Source organism: Mercenaria mercenaria, chromosome 19 (genome assembly GCF_021730395.1).
Source record: "Mercenaria mercenaria strain notata chromosome 19, MADL_Memer_1, whole genome shotgun sequence".
Lineage (NCBI taxonomy): Eukaryota > Metazoa > Mollusca > Bivalvia > Venerida > Veneridae > Mercenaria > Mercenaria mercenaria.
Window position 1 is genome coordinate 38,621,405 of NC_069379.1, and position 13,946 is coordinate 38,635,350.

At 36.4% G+C, this 13,946-nt stretch overlaps 1 protein-coding gene across 3 annotated transcripts; it reads left to right on the plus strand.

Moving 5' to 3' along the window:
- The first annotated feature begins 713 nt into the window (after positions 1-713).
- Positions 714-13,050, plus strand: LOC123542831 (uncharacterized). 3 transcript variants are annotated; one of them, XM_053531047.1, is made up of 5 exons: positions 714-775; positions 4,572-4,782; positions 7,819-7,946; positions 9,571-9,731; positions 10,552-13,050. In XM_053531047.1, exons 2-5 carry the CDS (start codon positions 4,585-4,587, stop codon positions 11,085-11,087), a joined length of 1,023 nt encoding a protein of 340 aa, XP_053387022.1. In that variant the 5' UTR covers positions 714-775; positions 4,572-4,584; the 3' UTR covers positions 11,088-13,050. The 3 variants fall into 3 exon arrangements, with proteins under 3 accessions (XP_053387022.1, XP_053387021.1, XP_053387023.1); XM_053531046.1 differs by lacking the exon at positions 714-775 and having other exon boundaries at positions 3,913-4,782; XM_053531048.1 differs by lacking the exons at positions 714-775; positions 4,572-4,782 and adding an exon at positions 6,445-6,624.
- Positions 13,051-13,946: the final 896 nt, after the last annotated feature.

Here is a 13,946-nt window from a genome sequence, read left to right on the forward strand (position 1 = left end):
CCCTTTACAACATGTTTTACATTCACATTTTCCTAGCATAAATCCTTTCCATAGCTGTTACGTACTAAACGTATTTAGCCTCTGGTGGCCCATTCACGCTTCCGTAGAATCAACATTTATAACACGAAATTAATTTTGAAAATATTTCTGAAAATATGAAAATATCTGACATCTGAGGCATTAGTCCAACAAATTTGAGGCGATCCTAGGAAATAATGAGATAATTTTTCATATGGGCAATATCCCCACTCGCATAGTGCCCCGTCACAAATACAGATCTCTAAAACAATCTGAACGTCGAATTATTTTGACTACCGAGGCATAAACTGACATTTTTAGACAACATCAAAAAGAACCCTTTGAACGATTTGTCGAAGTTCCAAAAATCTCAATACATTGTATACCCGTTACGGACCCCTGTGGGAATTGTCTTTTTTTCGAGTGCAAATAATAGTATTAATTAATACACGCATATAGGTCTATTTTCATTGCAATGTAGAAACAATATTCATAGGGACCTTCGGTGTAGCCTCCACCATTTCAGAACGTGTTTCAATGACACTCTATTTTTTAAAAGCAAAATGTATAGATTTATTACGTAAAATCTGACTATAACTGAGTGAAAATGTAGAAAATATACTAATAAAATTATATGACCCTGATGTTTTTCAGACGGCATTTAGTCATGACTCCTTGTTTTTTTTTCTCATGCGATCGAGTTAATTCCCTTTAATGTTTTTACACCATTTGTACTAGATGTCCAGATATAATTTCGGTATTTTCTTTATTTATTTTGAATAAAACCAAGTCATGTCATTTAGATAATGTTGGTCCATTGACAACTACATGTTTAAGTAATTACAAAAATAGTCTTGCTAATTCTTCTAATTATTTGGAGTAGAATCTAGTTTCGTTATCAAAAGTACAGTACAGTAGATGTACCAGGTCTATGAAAGTGGTATATTTACAGATTATCTGTGAATCTACAGTTAATGTATAAATTTATAGATTTTCCAATCTTTAAATTTACAGATTGTGTGTATGAAAACTGATGAAATTACATTTATTCTCAAAACTGCAGCTTGAAATTAACTGAGTCACTATTAACTGGTTTATTTACAGCATGCATAAATTAAGGTCATTTGTTAGATTCAGCGTTTTTTGTTGACATTGATTTTTTTGGCAATTTCAGAAAAATCAGTGTCAACAGAAATGACTGAATCTCACAAATGACTTTTATTTATGCATACCATAAGTTTGAATTTGTTAGTATATTTGTGACTGTGCCTGGGGTCTTGTTATAATTTTTACAACAAATCTCGAAGCTTCCCTCTGAATGTTTTCTAATTTATCTATTAAATTTCCTTCTGATAGTAAGAATCCAAAACACTAGAACAATACTCTTTAAGTTGGTCTAACAATGGTGTTATAGGCAGCTGTTTTGATACTACTCTTTGCAGAATGTATATTACGTTTTAAGAAACCAAGACTTTGACATGTTTTACTAGATATTTCGTTTATATGAGGGGACCAAGGTAAGTTAGATGTTACTTCTACACCTGGGTAAGTTTCTTGTCTGACGTACAACAGACATGCTGATCATGTAAGGTATAGACAGTATTTACTGGCTGTCTGGATCTAGAAACATGCATGAGATGACATTTTCTTATGTTAAAGGACATCTTTCATTTCTGCTCCCATAATGACAGACTGTTAAGGTCTTGTTGCAGCTGAGCTGGGTCTGCCTGTGACTTAATTCTTCAGCAGATAACACAGTCATCTGCAAAAAGACACTCATTAGAAGGTACAGAACACGGTAGGTCATTTATGTAGAGCATTAATAGTAGAGGACCCAGGACATGATAAGATAGATTTGAAAAGTGATTGCAAGCATTTCATTTTTTTGTGGACATTTTTTGGAAATCCTGAATCAAGGCTTTGCAAGAGTTATCTTTCCTGTGGTTATTGCTACTTACAGCACATATATAGAGAAGAATGTTTAGACTCAAGATAATGAGCCACTCCATGAGAAAACCAACATAATGCGTTTGCGACCAGCATTGATCCAGACCAGCCTGCACATCATGTTCGTTTTCAAGCCTATCACAATTAGTCTAAGAGAATTTGTTAGCGAACAGCATGGATCCTGACCAGACTGTGTGGATGCGCAGGCTGGTCCAGATCCATGCTGGTTGCAAATGCACTATATTGGTTTTCTCATAGGGCAGCTCATATTTTAACTTACTTGGAACTGTTGCTCACATTCGTATATATCTGAAGTTTTGAAGAAATATTTAAATCTGTCTGATTCGACCAGGTGATTACTTTTGCCTATAGGGGATAACCTAGTTTATTATTTTTTCTATTCATTTAAATATAGATTTTTTTCTGACAAAACATGTCTGCATGGTATTTGAAATAAACATTTAGAGGTAGAATATAATGAGAATCTGAGTATATTTACATTTCAAACAAGAAATACTAGGTAATTTCTATGCATAGTCAGCACTAAATTTAAAACTAAAATTAAAATACTAATGCAAAGAACGTTATATATTTACATAAATTTGCCAGTCTAAACCATTTCAACATCAAATCAGGCATTGATTTAGCATTGATTTGTATTTTTAAGCAGAATAAACAATCTTTTGATTATCTCTGAAATGGATCATCCTTTATTGGTTGAATGGCTTCCGCTGGTTGATGGCACTTTTTTTTTATCGAAGTCAGTCAAAAATTTAAATTCACATAATATTGGTCATATGAAAGTATGTGTTTCACTCTTCAAAATGCTACCAATGTGTGTCAGGTTTTATCTAAGAAACTGAGGTATGCTCTACTATCAGGGCTCCCGAAATTTTGAGAACTCAATCGGTCCGAAACGAAAATCCTGACATCGGCGCTACCCCATCCACCGCATTACCAATATACCATATTTGTAAAACATGATAATAAGCATGTCATGCATTAAAACTGAGTTACCGGTCAACGCGAGTGACCATACAATGAAGACAGTTATTCAGTGTTTTGTGTGATCGTTACTTTGTTTAAATTTCGATGTTTTTCCAAGAAAATACTTGCAAGGATAAAATTACCGAGGCATACACCATGTACCTAACTAGTCTAAAAGCCAACGCACGTGACTTCAATACCGTATACACGGCAGATAATTTGTGGTTTCCTCATTCTTTGACGGAATTTTATAAAATACAGTGCGTCAAATTGAATTACATGACACATATTCTCTGCTATACGTCCTCAGTATCTTAAGAATACTGTGCCGCGGACCGAATGTGTACGTTATGTGAACGCTGAGATCGAATTTCCCGCATGTGTAGTACCATTTTGTCACGCGGGTTGGCCATGGATATTTCATTTCACTGGCGTTGTACTTCAATAAGCAACTACATTTTATTGAGTTATATGTTCTCTTCTTATGTAAACAAAATTTCGTTTTGAAACGTTTTTTTAAAAGACCGATTTGATAAACAGCGTCATTCCAGTTTTCTTTATCATTCGTGTTTGTCAGTCCATTTTTTTTTCTTTCTTTTTTTTGTACAGTCGGGTTGCAAAGACGATTTTCTGCACTTGTTTCAACTGGAGCCCCAACAAATGTATCATGTAATTTTTACAAATCAAGTAATTATAAAAATTATTTATATCAGTTTCCCGTTTGATGTCTCATTAAATGCAGTGACCATTTGTTTTTTACCCGTGATCAAACAGCCTTTTGAAATAAACCATCCGTCGGATTCTAAATACCGGTAAAAGAAGTGGATCCCCGTCGAAAGGATTTGGATTCAGTCAGAAACATTTGGAAACCAGTCAAAAATGTTTAATACATTACAGTCGGCAGTCTGCAAACATTAAAGGATGTGCCACGCGAGCACTGATTGCGTCACGATTATCAAGGTGGCAATCAGACCGTTTGACACGTTTATTGATTATCTGAGGGTGCGACCAACAATTTCCTGCTTGGCAGGTGATTGTGTATTGAGATTTCAGACCGAAATTTATACTTTTCTCAGTTTTTACGGGACCGATTTTTTTTGTTTTTTCACTTCACGAATCGGTCTGAAAAGTCAAAAATCGGTCCAAAACCGACAACAAATTTCCGAAGCCCAGTCTACTATGAAGAATTCAAGAGTGCTAAAATCCAATTTAGGAAACATGGTTGCAAGAGTTATCTACTCATGGAACTAATTTAAAAACTCAGACTATGGGACAATTATTTACATCTAAAAGACTAAACATCTCTCTTTGTACACAGTTTAAAAAAACTGATAAAATAAAGACTGGCATTTAGAATGTGTCTTTATTGAAATAATCATTTCATTCCAGGTATATTATTCATTTAAACAACTGGTTATGTCAAATGTAACTAGGCAGTGGCAAGAGGCCATGTAATGGCACCACTAGACCTGGAATCTAGGGGTCCACTTACCAGACCTGTAAACAACCCATACAGAGCTGTCTAAAGGTCTGGTGATCAATATGAATACTGAAAATGATATCTGAAGAGTGGAGACTATAATGCAGAATTGTATTAAGCCTTTTATCTCCTACTTCAGAAGAGCATTTACAATGGAGAAGTTCCTTGCATCAAGTCGCAAAGCCAGTGATCTATTGGCCAGTAAAGTTGGTCCCGGCGGGATTTTGCAAGACAGTAAAGTAAGCGGCGATCTCTGTTCGCAGTACAAGTTGGCAACATTGTTGTTGATCAGTGGACACACAGCCAAATCTCACAGACTACTTGACCATATCAAAAGGGATTTTATGCAGGTATAATTACTAGGACAAAATATGAATTAAAGATAAAAGTAGTATTTTAGAAATCATTAAATCAGTATACTTAGGTATTTCTTTGCTCGACATTTTGAAATATTTCTGATAGTAGAGCTTTTGCCCATGCCCATTTGGAATATCAGTACATTTAACTGCTTGTTGGAATGATTTGAAACTTGACAGACTTGTTCACTGTGATGATCTGACATACATTGCACAGGTTCAATAACTCTGTTTTGCTTTTTAGCCGCCATGTGTCGTTCGTCTCTCAACAATTTCTTGTCTGCACAATAGTGGATTCATTTATGATTGGATTTTAACCAAACTTGCACACAACTTATAATTTATCACCATAAGGTCTTGGTTCTTTTCTTGAACCAGCCATATCCCACCATGGGTTTCAGAGTTACAGTCCTTGAAAGGACAAAATTGGCTAATTTGATGTTTGCAAAATAGCAGTTATTTATGATTGGATTTTAACCAAACTTGCTTACAACTTGTATTACCTTAAGATCTTGATTTCATTCTTGAATCAGCTATATTCCATTATGGATTCTAGAGTAATGGCTTCTGAAAACGCCAGAAATTGGCTATTTTGGTCTTGTCTGCACAATAGCAGTTTCATTTATGACTGGACTCTAACCAAACTTGCACATAACTTGTATCACCATAAGATCTTGGTTCCATTCTTGAACCAGCCATTTCCCACAATGGGTTCCAGAGTTATGGCCCCTGAAAGGGCAAGTATTGGCTATTTTGGTATTGTCTGCACAATAGTGATTTCATATATGATTTGATTTTAACCCAACTTGCATTCAAGTTGTATCACCATAAGATCTTGGTTCCTTTCTTGATACAGCCATATTCCACGATGGGTTCCAGAGTTAGGGCCCCTGAAAAGGTTAAGTTTGACATACTGGCCTACTCTCTGAATATTTTAGCATCAGCTTTGATATTTGGACCATGTTCACAGATTTCAATACTTTGCTTTATTTAAACTTCTGACCTACTTTCTTGTTATTGATGATGTGAAGGCAGTATTACTCAGATGAGCGATCGAGGGTCATTATGCTGCATTAGGATCTATTTATTAGGGACTTCTTTCGACTACACCACGGAAGCACACGGAAGCACATTTTTGACCGAATTACTGCATTATGACCTTATGACCCTATTGTTTACTGAGCTAAATCCCATTTATGTCCTTGGCAGTTTTTGGTTTAGTTTTAATTCAGTAATCACATGTAGGAAGGGATTGAAACTTCACACACTGGTTACCTGGTATGATGTCTTTCAGTTATCACATGCAGGAAGGGACTGAAACTTCACACACTGGTTCCCTGGTATGATGTCTTTCAGTAATCACATGTAGGAAGGGATTGAAACTTCACACACTGATTCCCTGGTATGATGTCTTTCAGTTATCACATGCAGGAAGGGACTGAAACTTCACACACTGGTTCCCTGGTATGATGTCTTTCAGTAATCACATGTAGGAAGGGATTGAAACTTCACACACTGGTTCCCTGGTATGATGTCTTTCAGTAATCACATGTAGGAAGGGACTGAAACTTCACACACTGGTTCCCTGGTATGATGTCTTTCAGTAATCACATGTAGAAAGGGACTGAAACTTCACACACTGGTTCCCTGGTATGATGTCTTTCAGTAATCACATGTAGGAAGGGATTGAAACTTCACACACTGGTTCCCTGGTATGATGTCTTTCAGTAATCACATGTAGGAAGGGACTGAAACTTCACACACTGGTTCCCTGGTATGATGTCATTCAGTTATCACATGCGGGAAGGGACTGAAACTTCACACACTGGTTCCCTGGTATGATATATAATGCAATGCACATGTCCCATCACTTTCTTTTGCTTTTTCACAAAGTTAATGCCTGTTTTTCAACGTAATGATTTTTTTGTGTGTGTGTAATCTATTATCTCATTACAAGTAAGCATCACAATAGTGTAAAGTTCCATGACTGAGAATTATTGACCCTTTTGTACTTGCTAATGTCTATGTTTACATTATTTAACGTTTTCTTATTGACAAGGCTTTTGAATATTCCAGCATTTCTGTCCTAGAGGTAAAATAACCTCACAGGGAAGGGTGTGGTCATGACATTTGTTTAAATAAGGCTGTTATGATTGTTATTATAATTATTGTGGTTATCATTACTGTTATTATGATTATTATGCACAACGCCACAAAATAAGTCATTGTATAGAAATAGGCATTAATCAAAATATTCAGTTTCAGTTTTGTTATGTTTTGCTTTTTATATCGTTGTTTTGGCAGTTTCAGTTGTTACGCTTATTATGGGGCTAGTTAAATGTGTTTCTTGCTTCTTTTGGGTCAGAATAGAGACTGGATACCAGTCACAGTACTAAAGCATCTGATTGGCTGATTTTGAGCTCAGTCTTGAACTTGACCAATAGCATGGCTGCATTTTGAGACTGGTCTCCAAACTCTTTGTAGTGTTTTATAATCTTGGACCCTGGTTTTGAATTCTAAAACATTTGCTGCATGTATTTAGCTTGCTGGATAGGTCTCTTAGAGTGAAGTTATAACAAAATTTAAAAGGCATGCCATGACATAATAGTCAAATCTACACTGTATATTTTGAAAGATGAAGGTTTCAAGAGAAGGATAAAGTTTATTAGCCTTTAGCCTGCTGCCAGCAAGTGATTTTGCCTTTGTGGCCAGTGCAGACCGAGATCAGCTTGCATGTAAGTGCAGGCAGGTTGAACATGGTCTGCACTGTTCGCTATTCAGTCAGTAAATTTTGAGTAAACACCCCTTCAAATAGTAAATGGTACTGCCCAAATTGAAAGATGGACCAGTCCATTTTAGAAATTTAGCAGGGTAAAGGTTAAGGAAGGACGATCTAAGGTTATATGGAAGGATAAAGTTAAAAGGGAAGGATGAAGGTTGTAACAGAAATCTAGCAATTATCAGGGAATTTTAGTTTGGTGTTTCTATGGCCACAAGGAATTGTCAACAAGAAATTTTCTGTTACTTTAGGAAGACGGGGATCTGATATCATTCCCAGAGAAAAGTGACAGAGGAAGGAAAAGCGCAAGTTTTCCGATGTCACATTTTTGGACGTATATGAATGCCTGGATCGCTATTGGTGCTCACAGAATGGGAAGGTAAGGTAAATAATCTTTAGTTGCATTAATTCTGTACTATTTTAGGTTTAAAAATAACCTCAGAAGTGAAAGGAGAGTATAGATCAATCAGTTGTTAGTTCACCTGTTAGTTCAGGGTGAGCTATTACTAGTAGCGTAGACAGATGGACCAGCATCTGTCTTCAGCTTTTTAATTTAAACATCTTCTTAATGGGGGGTCAATCTTCTTACAAAATCATTCAATTAGGGCAGTTGGCTCCTTTAAAATGGGCCACTAGAGCTATAAGTGGAAATAATTTCATAATTATGTCCTTCTGAAGAGACACTTGGAGGATAATTATTTGAGCTGCACCATGACATAACCAACATAGTGTATTTGTGACCAGCATTGATAGTGCATTTATGACCAGCATGGATCCAGACCAGCCTGCCCATCTGCGCAGTCTGGTCAGGATCCATGCTGTTCGCTTTCAAAGCCTATTGCAATTAGAGAAACTGTTAGCGAACAGCATGGATCCTGACCAGACTGGGCGGATGCTGGTTGCAAATGCACTATGTTCGTTTTCTCGTGGTGCGGCTCATTTGTTCTGGTAGCCTCCTGGTAAATGAAAGTCACTTGACATTGTTGATGTTTTTGTTACTATTCATGATTCAGTGTGTCGTACCAGTATTTGAGCAAGTTCTTGTTCTCTGTGAGGCATTACATGTATATAGAGAATAGACACTTCATGTAGATAGATCTCACTTAGGAATACCTCATCCAAAAACATTTCACCTAAATAAACCTCATCCTTGACCTTGAACTTCTCACTCAGGAATACCTCATCCAGAAAGTCTTTTCTAAGGAGCTCTTCACCCAGAAACACTTGGCCAAGAAGCACCTCACCCAGAAACACTTGACCCAGGAATTTTTCTCCCAAGAACTCCTTGCCTATGAACACCTCACCCAGGAACTTTTCTCCCAAGAACTCCTTGCCTATGAACACCTCACCCAGGAACTTTTCTCCCAAGAACTCCTTGCCTATGAACACCTCACCCAGGAAATTTTCTCCCAAGAACTCCTTGCCTATGAACTCCTCACCCAGGAAAATCTCACAAAGTAACACCTCACCCAGGAACTTTTCTCCCAAGAACTCCTTGCCCATAAACACCTCACCCAGGAACTTTTCTCCCAAGAACTCGTTGCCTATAAACACCTCACCCAGGAACTTTTCTCCCAAGAACTCCTTGCCTATGAACACCTCACACAGGAACTTTTCTCCCAAGAACTCCTTGCCTATAATGAACACCTCACCCAGGAACTTTTCTCCCAAGAACTCCTTGCCTATAAACACCTCACTCAGGAACTTTTCTCCCAAAAACTCCTCACCTACGAACACCTCACCCAGGAAAATCTCAACAGATAGCATCTCATCGAGGAAAATCTCACCAAGTAGCACCTCACCCAGTAACTTTTCTCTCTAGAATTCTTCACCTTTGAAAATCTCACCAAGTAATACCTCAGCTAGGCGTCTTTTTTTTTTCTTGTTAAGCTAATCAGGTGGGGAAAAAGTTGAGAGGAATTGGATTGATACTATGTTCAGTGCATAAACTACCGGAAACATGGATGGGCAGAAACATTTTGATATAGTTATTTATTTTACAGGTTTGATATATCATTCCCTGCCTTCAACTTTTGTAAGACTTTCTTCCACCCAGAGTATCAGTTAGTCTGTGTCACTGAGGGGCTTGCTGATGTTAATGATGAATCAACCATGGATTGCTTGTCGACAGCTCACTTTGGATTACTGTGTCTATATATGGGAGGTAAATAAATGAATCAGGGTAGCTGTAAATGGTGCAGAATAAAATAAATCTGGGCTGACACTAGGGTTGTAGAATAGATAGGGGCAGTCTGCAGGAAAACCACCCCTATCTATTTTGAAATCCTGTGCAAGACCTTTAACATAAGCAGTTTTTTAGGGATGCATGCTGGGTATGCCATCTCTAAAGCCATGTATGTAAATAGAGATTTGAATTTTCCAATTCAAGCATACTGCAAAATGAAAATCAAGATTACTTAGACTAACTAATGTTGTGCTACATCAGTTTAAAGCTACATCTGCGATACAGTCAATATCACCAGGGGCGGTGAAATCTGATTTTGACTTTCTTGTCCGTTTTTGTCATTTGCTATTTTTTTAATTGTCCGTATGATAGTTATATAGTAAATTCTGGTCAAATTCACTTGTCCGTACAAGCTTTTAGACAACCTAGGCAATACAGACAATTGAATTTGCCGCCCCTGATCTCTTAGTTAAATTGAATGCGAATAACACAGAGTTATCATGAAAATGACTCTTCATTCTAACATATCCAAATATTCAGATCACAGAATTAATTTTAAAGAGCTTGCTGTAACAAAAAAAGTTTTATTTTCCACAATTCTTTTATTACTTAATGTGTACTTGACATTGTGTATATGATGTTGGTTAGACATTGAATTTAGGTCTACTACATTTCAACCCAAATCCAATGTTGGTATGTCGGGTGTTCGCTGGGCAGTAAATAACCCGTTGTTGTCAATCTAATTTGATTGGTTTATAAATGATAAAATATGTTTGATGGCCAGTTGATATATTCACAGATTTAGAAAGAGCGAAGGAGTGTGGAGAGGGCTTGTTAAAATTGATGGCGGCACAACCAAATTTTGAGAAGGAAGTGCTTTTGCGGATGTCTGTGAAAACTGGTACCCTTTTAGAAAACCCACCTGTGAATATGGAACCATTCTATATAGTGAAAAGAGATTCTCCAAATCAGCTATACTTTTTCCTTGGTTACCATGGAATTTTCATGGTGAAGTTATTCCAGACGACAAAAGATCAGAAATTTTTGGAAAGTGCAAAAGCAGTTATAGACTTTTCTCTGACGTGTCACGAAAGTATCTGTATTTTTAGTTTTAGCCACACAGTGGCGTATGCTGCAGCACTTTTGGCAGTTGAAACCAAAGAAGTGAAGTATCGCAGATTTGCTATTGGGATTGGAGAGTATTTAATCTCTATTCAAACTAAAGAAGGTTTTTTCTGTAAAGAAATGGATCTGATAGATAGATATGATCAGACAGCAGAAATAGCAATTTGGTTACAAGAACTAAACAATGAACTGAAAAAAATTGTTAGTTGATACCAAGCACAAAGATATATTTATTTTTAACTCAAGTAACTGAAATTTTTCTAATAGTTGAACTTTTGTTGCCAAAGTCTTTCATCAGCCTATGCATTAAAGTTTTGCATGTAAGCTGGCATTTTTAACCTTCACAAATATATTCAGCATCAAGAGATGACTTCACAAGACAAGTTACATGACTCTAGTTTTTATTACCTCATGGATCACACAGTGACAGGGTGAGCTTTTGTGATCGCATTTTGTTCGTCGTCTGTCGGTCCGCTCACAATATTTGTGGACATGATAGAGACCACATTTTGCAATCAGTCTTAATCGAACATGCACACAACTTGTATTGGCGTAATTTCTTGGTTCCTTTCTAAAACTGGCCAGATCCCATTGTGTGTTTCCGAGTTTCGGCCTCTTAAAGGGCCAAAATGTGCTATTTTGGTTTGTGAACACGATAGAGACTGCATTTTGTAATGGATTTAAATCAAACTTGCACACAACTTGTATTGACATAATATCTTGGATTCTTTCGAAAACTGGCCAGATCCCACCATGGCTTCCAGAGTTATGGCCCCGTAAAAAGCAAAAATTTGCTATTTTGGCATTTGCAGCAATATAGAGGCTTCATTTATAGTTTGATTTGATACAAATTTGCAAAATATCTTTAGCAACAATATATCTTGGATTCCATGATGAATCTGTCAGATCCAATATTAGGTTCTGGAGTTATGGCCCTTGAAAGAGCCAAAATTTGTTAATTTTTACCTTGTGAACATGAAAGAAGTGACATTTTACATTCGGTTTTAACCACACTTACACACACAATAAGATCTCGGTTCCTTTCGAAAACTGGCTAGATTCCATCATGGGTTCTAGAGCTACTGCTCCTAAATGGGGGCACAATTTTCTGTTTTGACTCTTTCAGCCATATAGAGGATTCATTTATACTTTGATTCAAGAGAAAACCATGTTGTTTAAATTCTATTACTTTCCTTATGTAAACATGTAATCTTCTTAAATATCTTTGATTTACATTTGCTATTTTGAATTGTAATCCCTTTCATGTCTTTGATTTACTTTTGTTGATTTGTGTTACTGTATATTATGTACATTTGAGGCTCAAAGGGAAGACTGGGTATACCCGTGTTGCCTCGTTAAATAAAAAACTTTTATTATTATTGTTATTATTATAGTCTTGCACAGAATGTTTATCTTGATGAGCTCTAAGCGAGTTCGAAACTGGGTCATGTGGGGTCAAAAACTAGGTCACCTGCTCAAATCAAAGGTAAAGCTTGTTTATACTCTGTGGGTCATATTAATAATTCTGTCTTCATGAAATTTGGTAAGAATGTTTATCTTGACGATTCCCATGCCAGGTTTGAAACTGGGTCATGTGGGGTCAAAAACTAGGTCACAAATCAAAGGAAAAGCTTGTTAACACTGTAGAGGTCACATTTATGACCCCATCTTCATGAAACTTGATTAGAATGTTTATTTGGACGATTCCAAGGTAAAGTTTAACAGGTGAACGATATAGAGTCGTCTTGACCCTCTTGTTTTGTTATAATATTCCTTTTTAGCTTGACTGTGACTGCATCCTTCTGCATCCATACCTTAGTTAAAGTTCTGATGCTTTTTCTCCCTGTAATTCCTTGATTAATTTGCTTCAAATAGTTATACCTCATCATCACCCTGATCATATGACATAGGTCTGTACCTCTGACACATTTATCTAGAATTTTAGGTTAGGCCTAATTTTGATTTATTTTCACATCATCTCTGTTATTTTAGAAGGGATTTGATTCAAACTTGAACTAATTGTTCCACATCATTTGACACAAGAGCCATAACTCTGGCACCAATATTTAATGAATTATCCCCCTTTTTACTTAAAATTTCAGGTTAAAGTTTTGATGCACTTGCACTCTATCTTTGTTGTTATCAATTGGATTTGATTAAAACTTAAAATAGTTGTGCATCATTATCACCCACATCCTGTCGCAAGGGATATTATGCTTGCACAAATATTTTATGAATTATGCTCCCTTTTTAGCTCGACTTTTCGAAGAAAAAGTAGAGCTATTGCACTTGCCCCGGCGTCGGTGTCGCCGTTGGTTAAAGTTTTTTATAAAGTCAGATATCTCTGTTACTGTCAAAGCTATTGACTTGAAACTTAAAATAGTTATTTACTATCAAAGTCAACACCAGGAGAAACAATCCCCATAACTCTGCTTTGAATTTTGACAGAATTATGCCCCTTTTAAACTTAGTAACTTTTTTGGTTAAAGATTTCGTTAAAATCAAATATCTCTGTTACTATCAAAGCTTTTGACTTGAAACTTAAAATATTTATTTACCATCACAGTCTACACCAGGAGAAACAATCCTCATTAGTTTGATTTAAATTTTGACAGAATTATGCCCCTTTTTAACTTAGAATTTTTTGTTAAAAGTCAAATATTTCTGTTACTATTAAAGCTTTTGACTTGAAACTCTAAATAGTTATTTACTATCAAAGTCTACACCAGGGGACACAATTCCCATAACTCTGATTATAATTTTGACAGAGTTATGTCCCTTTTTAACTTGGATTTTTTTTTTACTGGCAAAGCTCTAATTCAGAGTCAAGCACTGAGAAAAGTTGAGCGCGCTGTCTTACGCACAGCTCTTGTTACTTACAAATCCAGATTCATTTTCTTTGACATCATCGTCCTCATTACAACTCCGGTAGTCCAACAGTAATAAGTCTGATGCCTTGTTTGAAATTCCGGAGAAGATATTATGTTTTTTGATATCATCTACCAAAAAGGACCATTGGGCTAAGTTAAGCAACAGATCATAGAAAAATGGAAAGAGCAATACTTAAAG

What these genes read in the sequence shown, in the direction of transcription:
- LOC123542831 (XM_053531046.1), top strand. Translation starts at nt 4,534, where the DNA reads ATGCAGAATTGTATTAAGCCTTTTATCTCCTACTTCAGAAGAGCATTT. An exon ending in GGTGCTCACAGAATGGGAAG is followed by an intron (nt 7,947 to 9,570) that starts GTAAGGTAAATA and finishes TTTATTTTACAG; the next exon opens with GTTTGATATATCATTCCCTG. An exon ending in ACTGTGTCTATATATGGGAG is followed by an intron (nt 9,732 to 10,551) that starts GTAAATAAATGA and finishes ATATATTCACAG; the next exon opens with ATTTAGAAAGAGCGAAGGAG.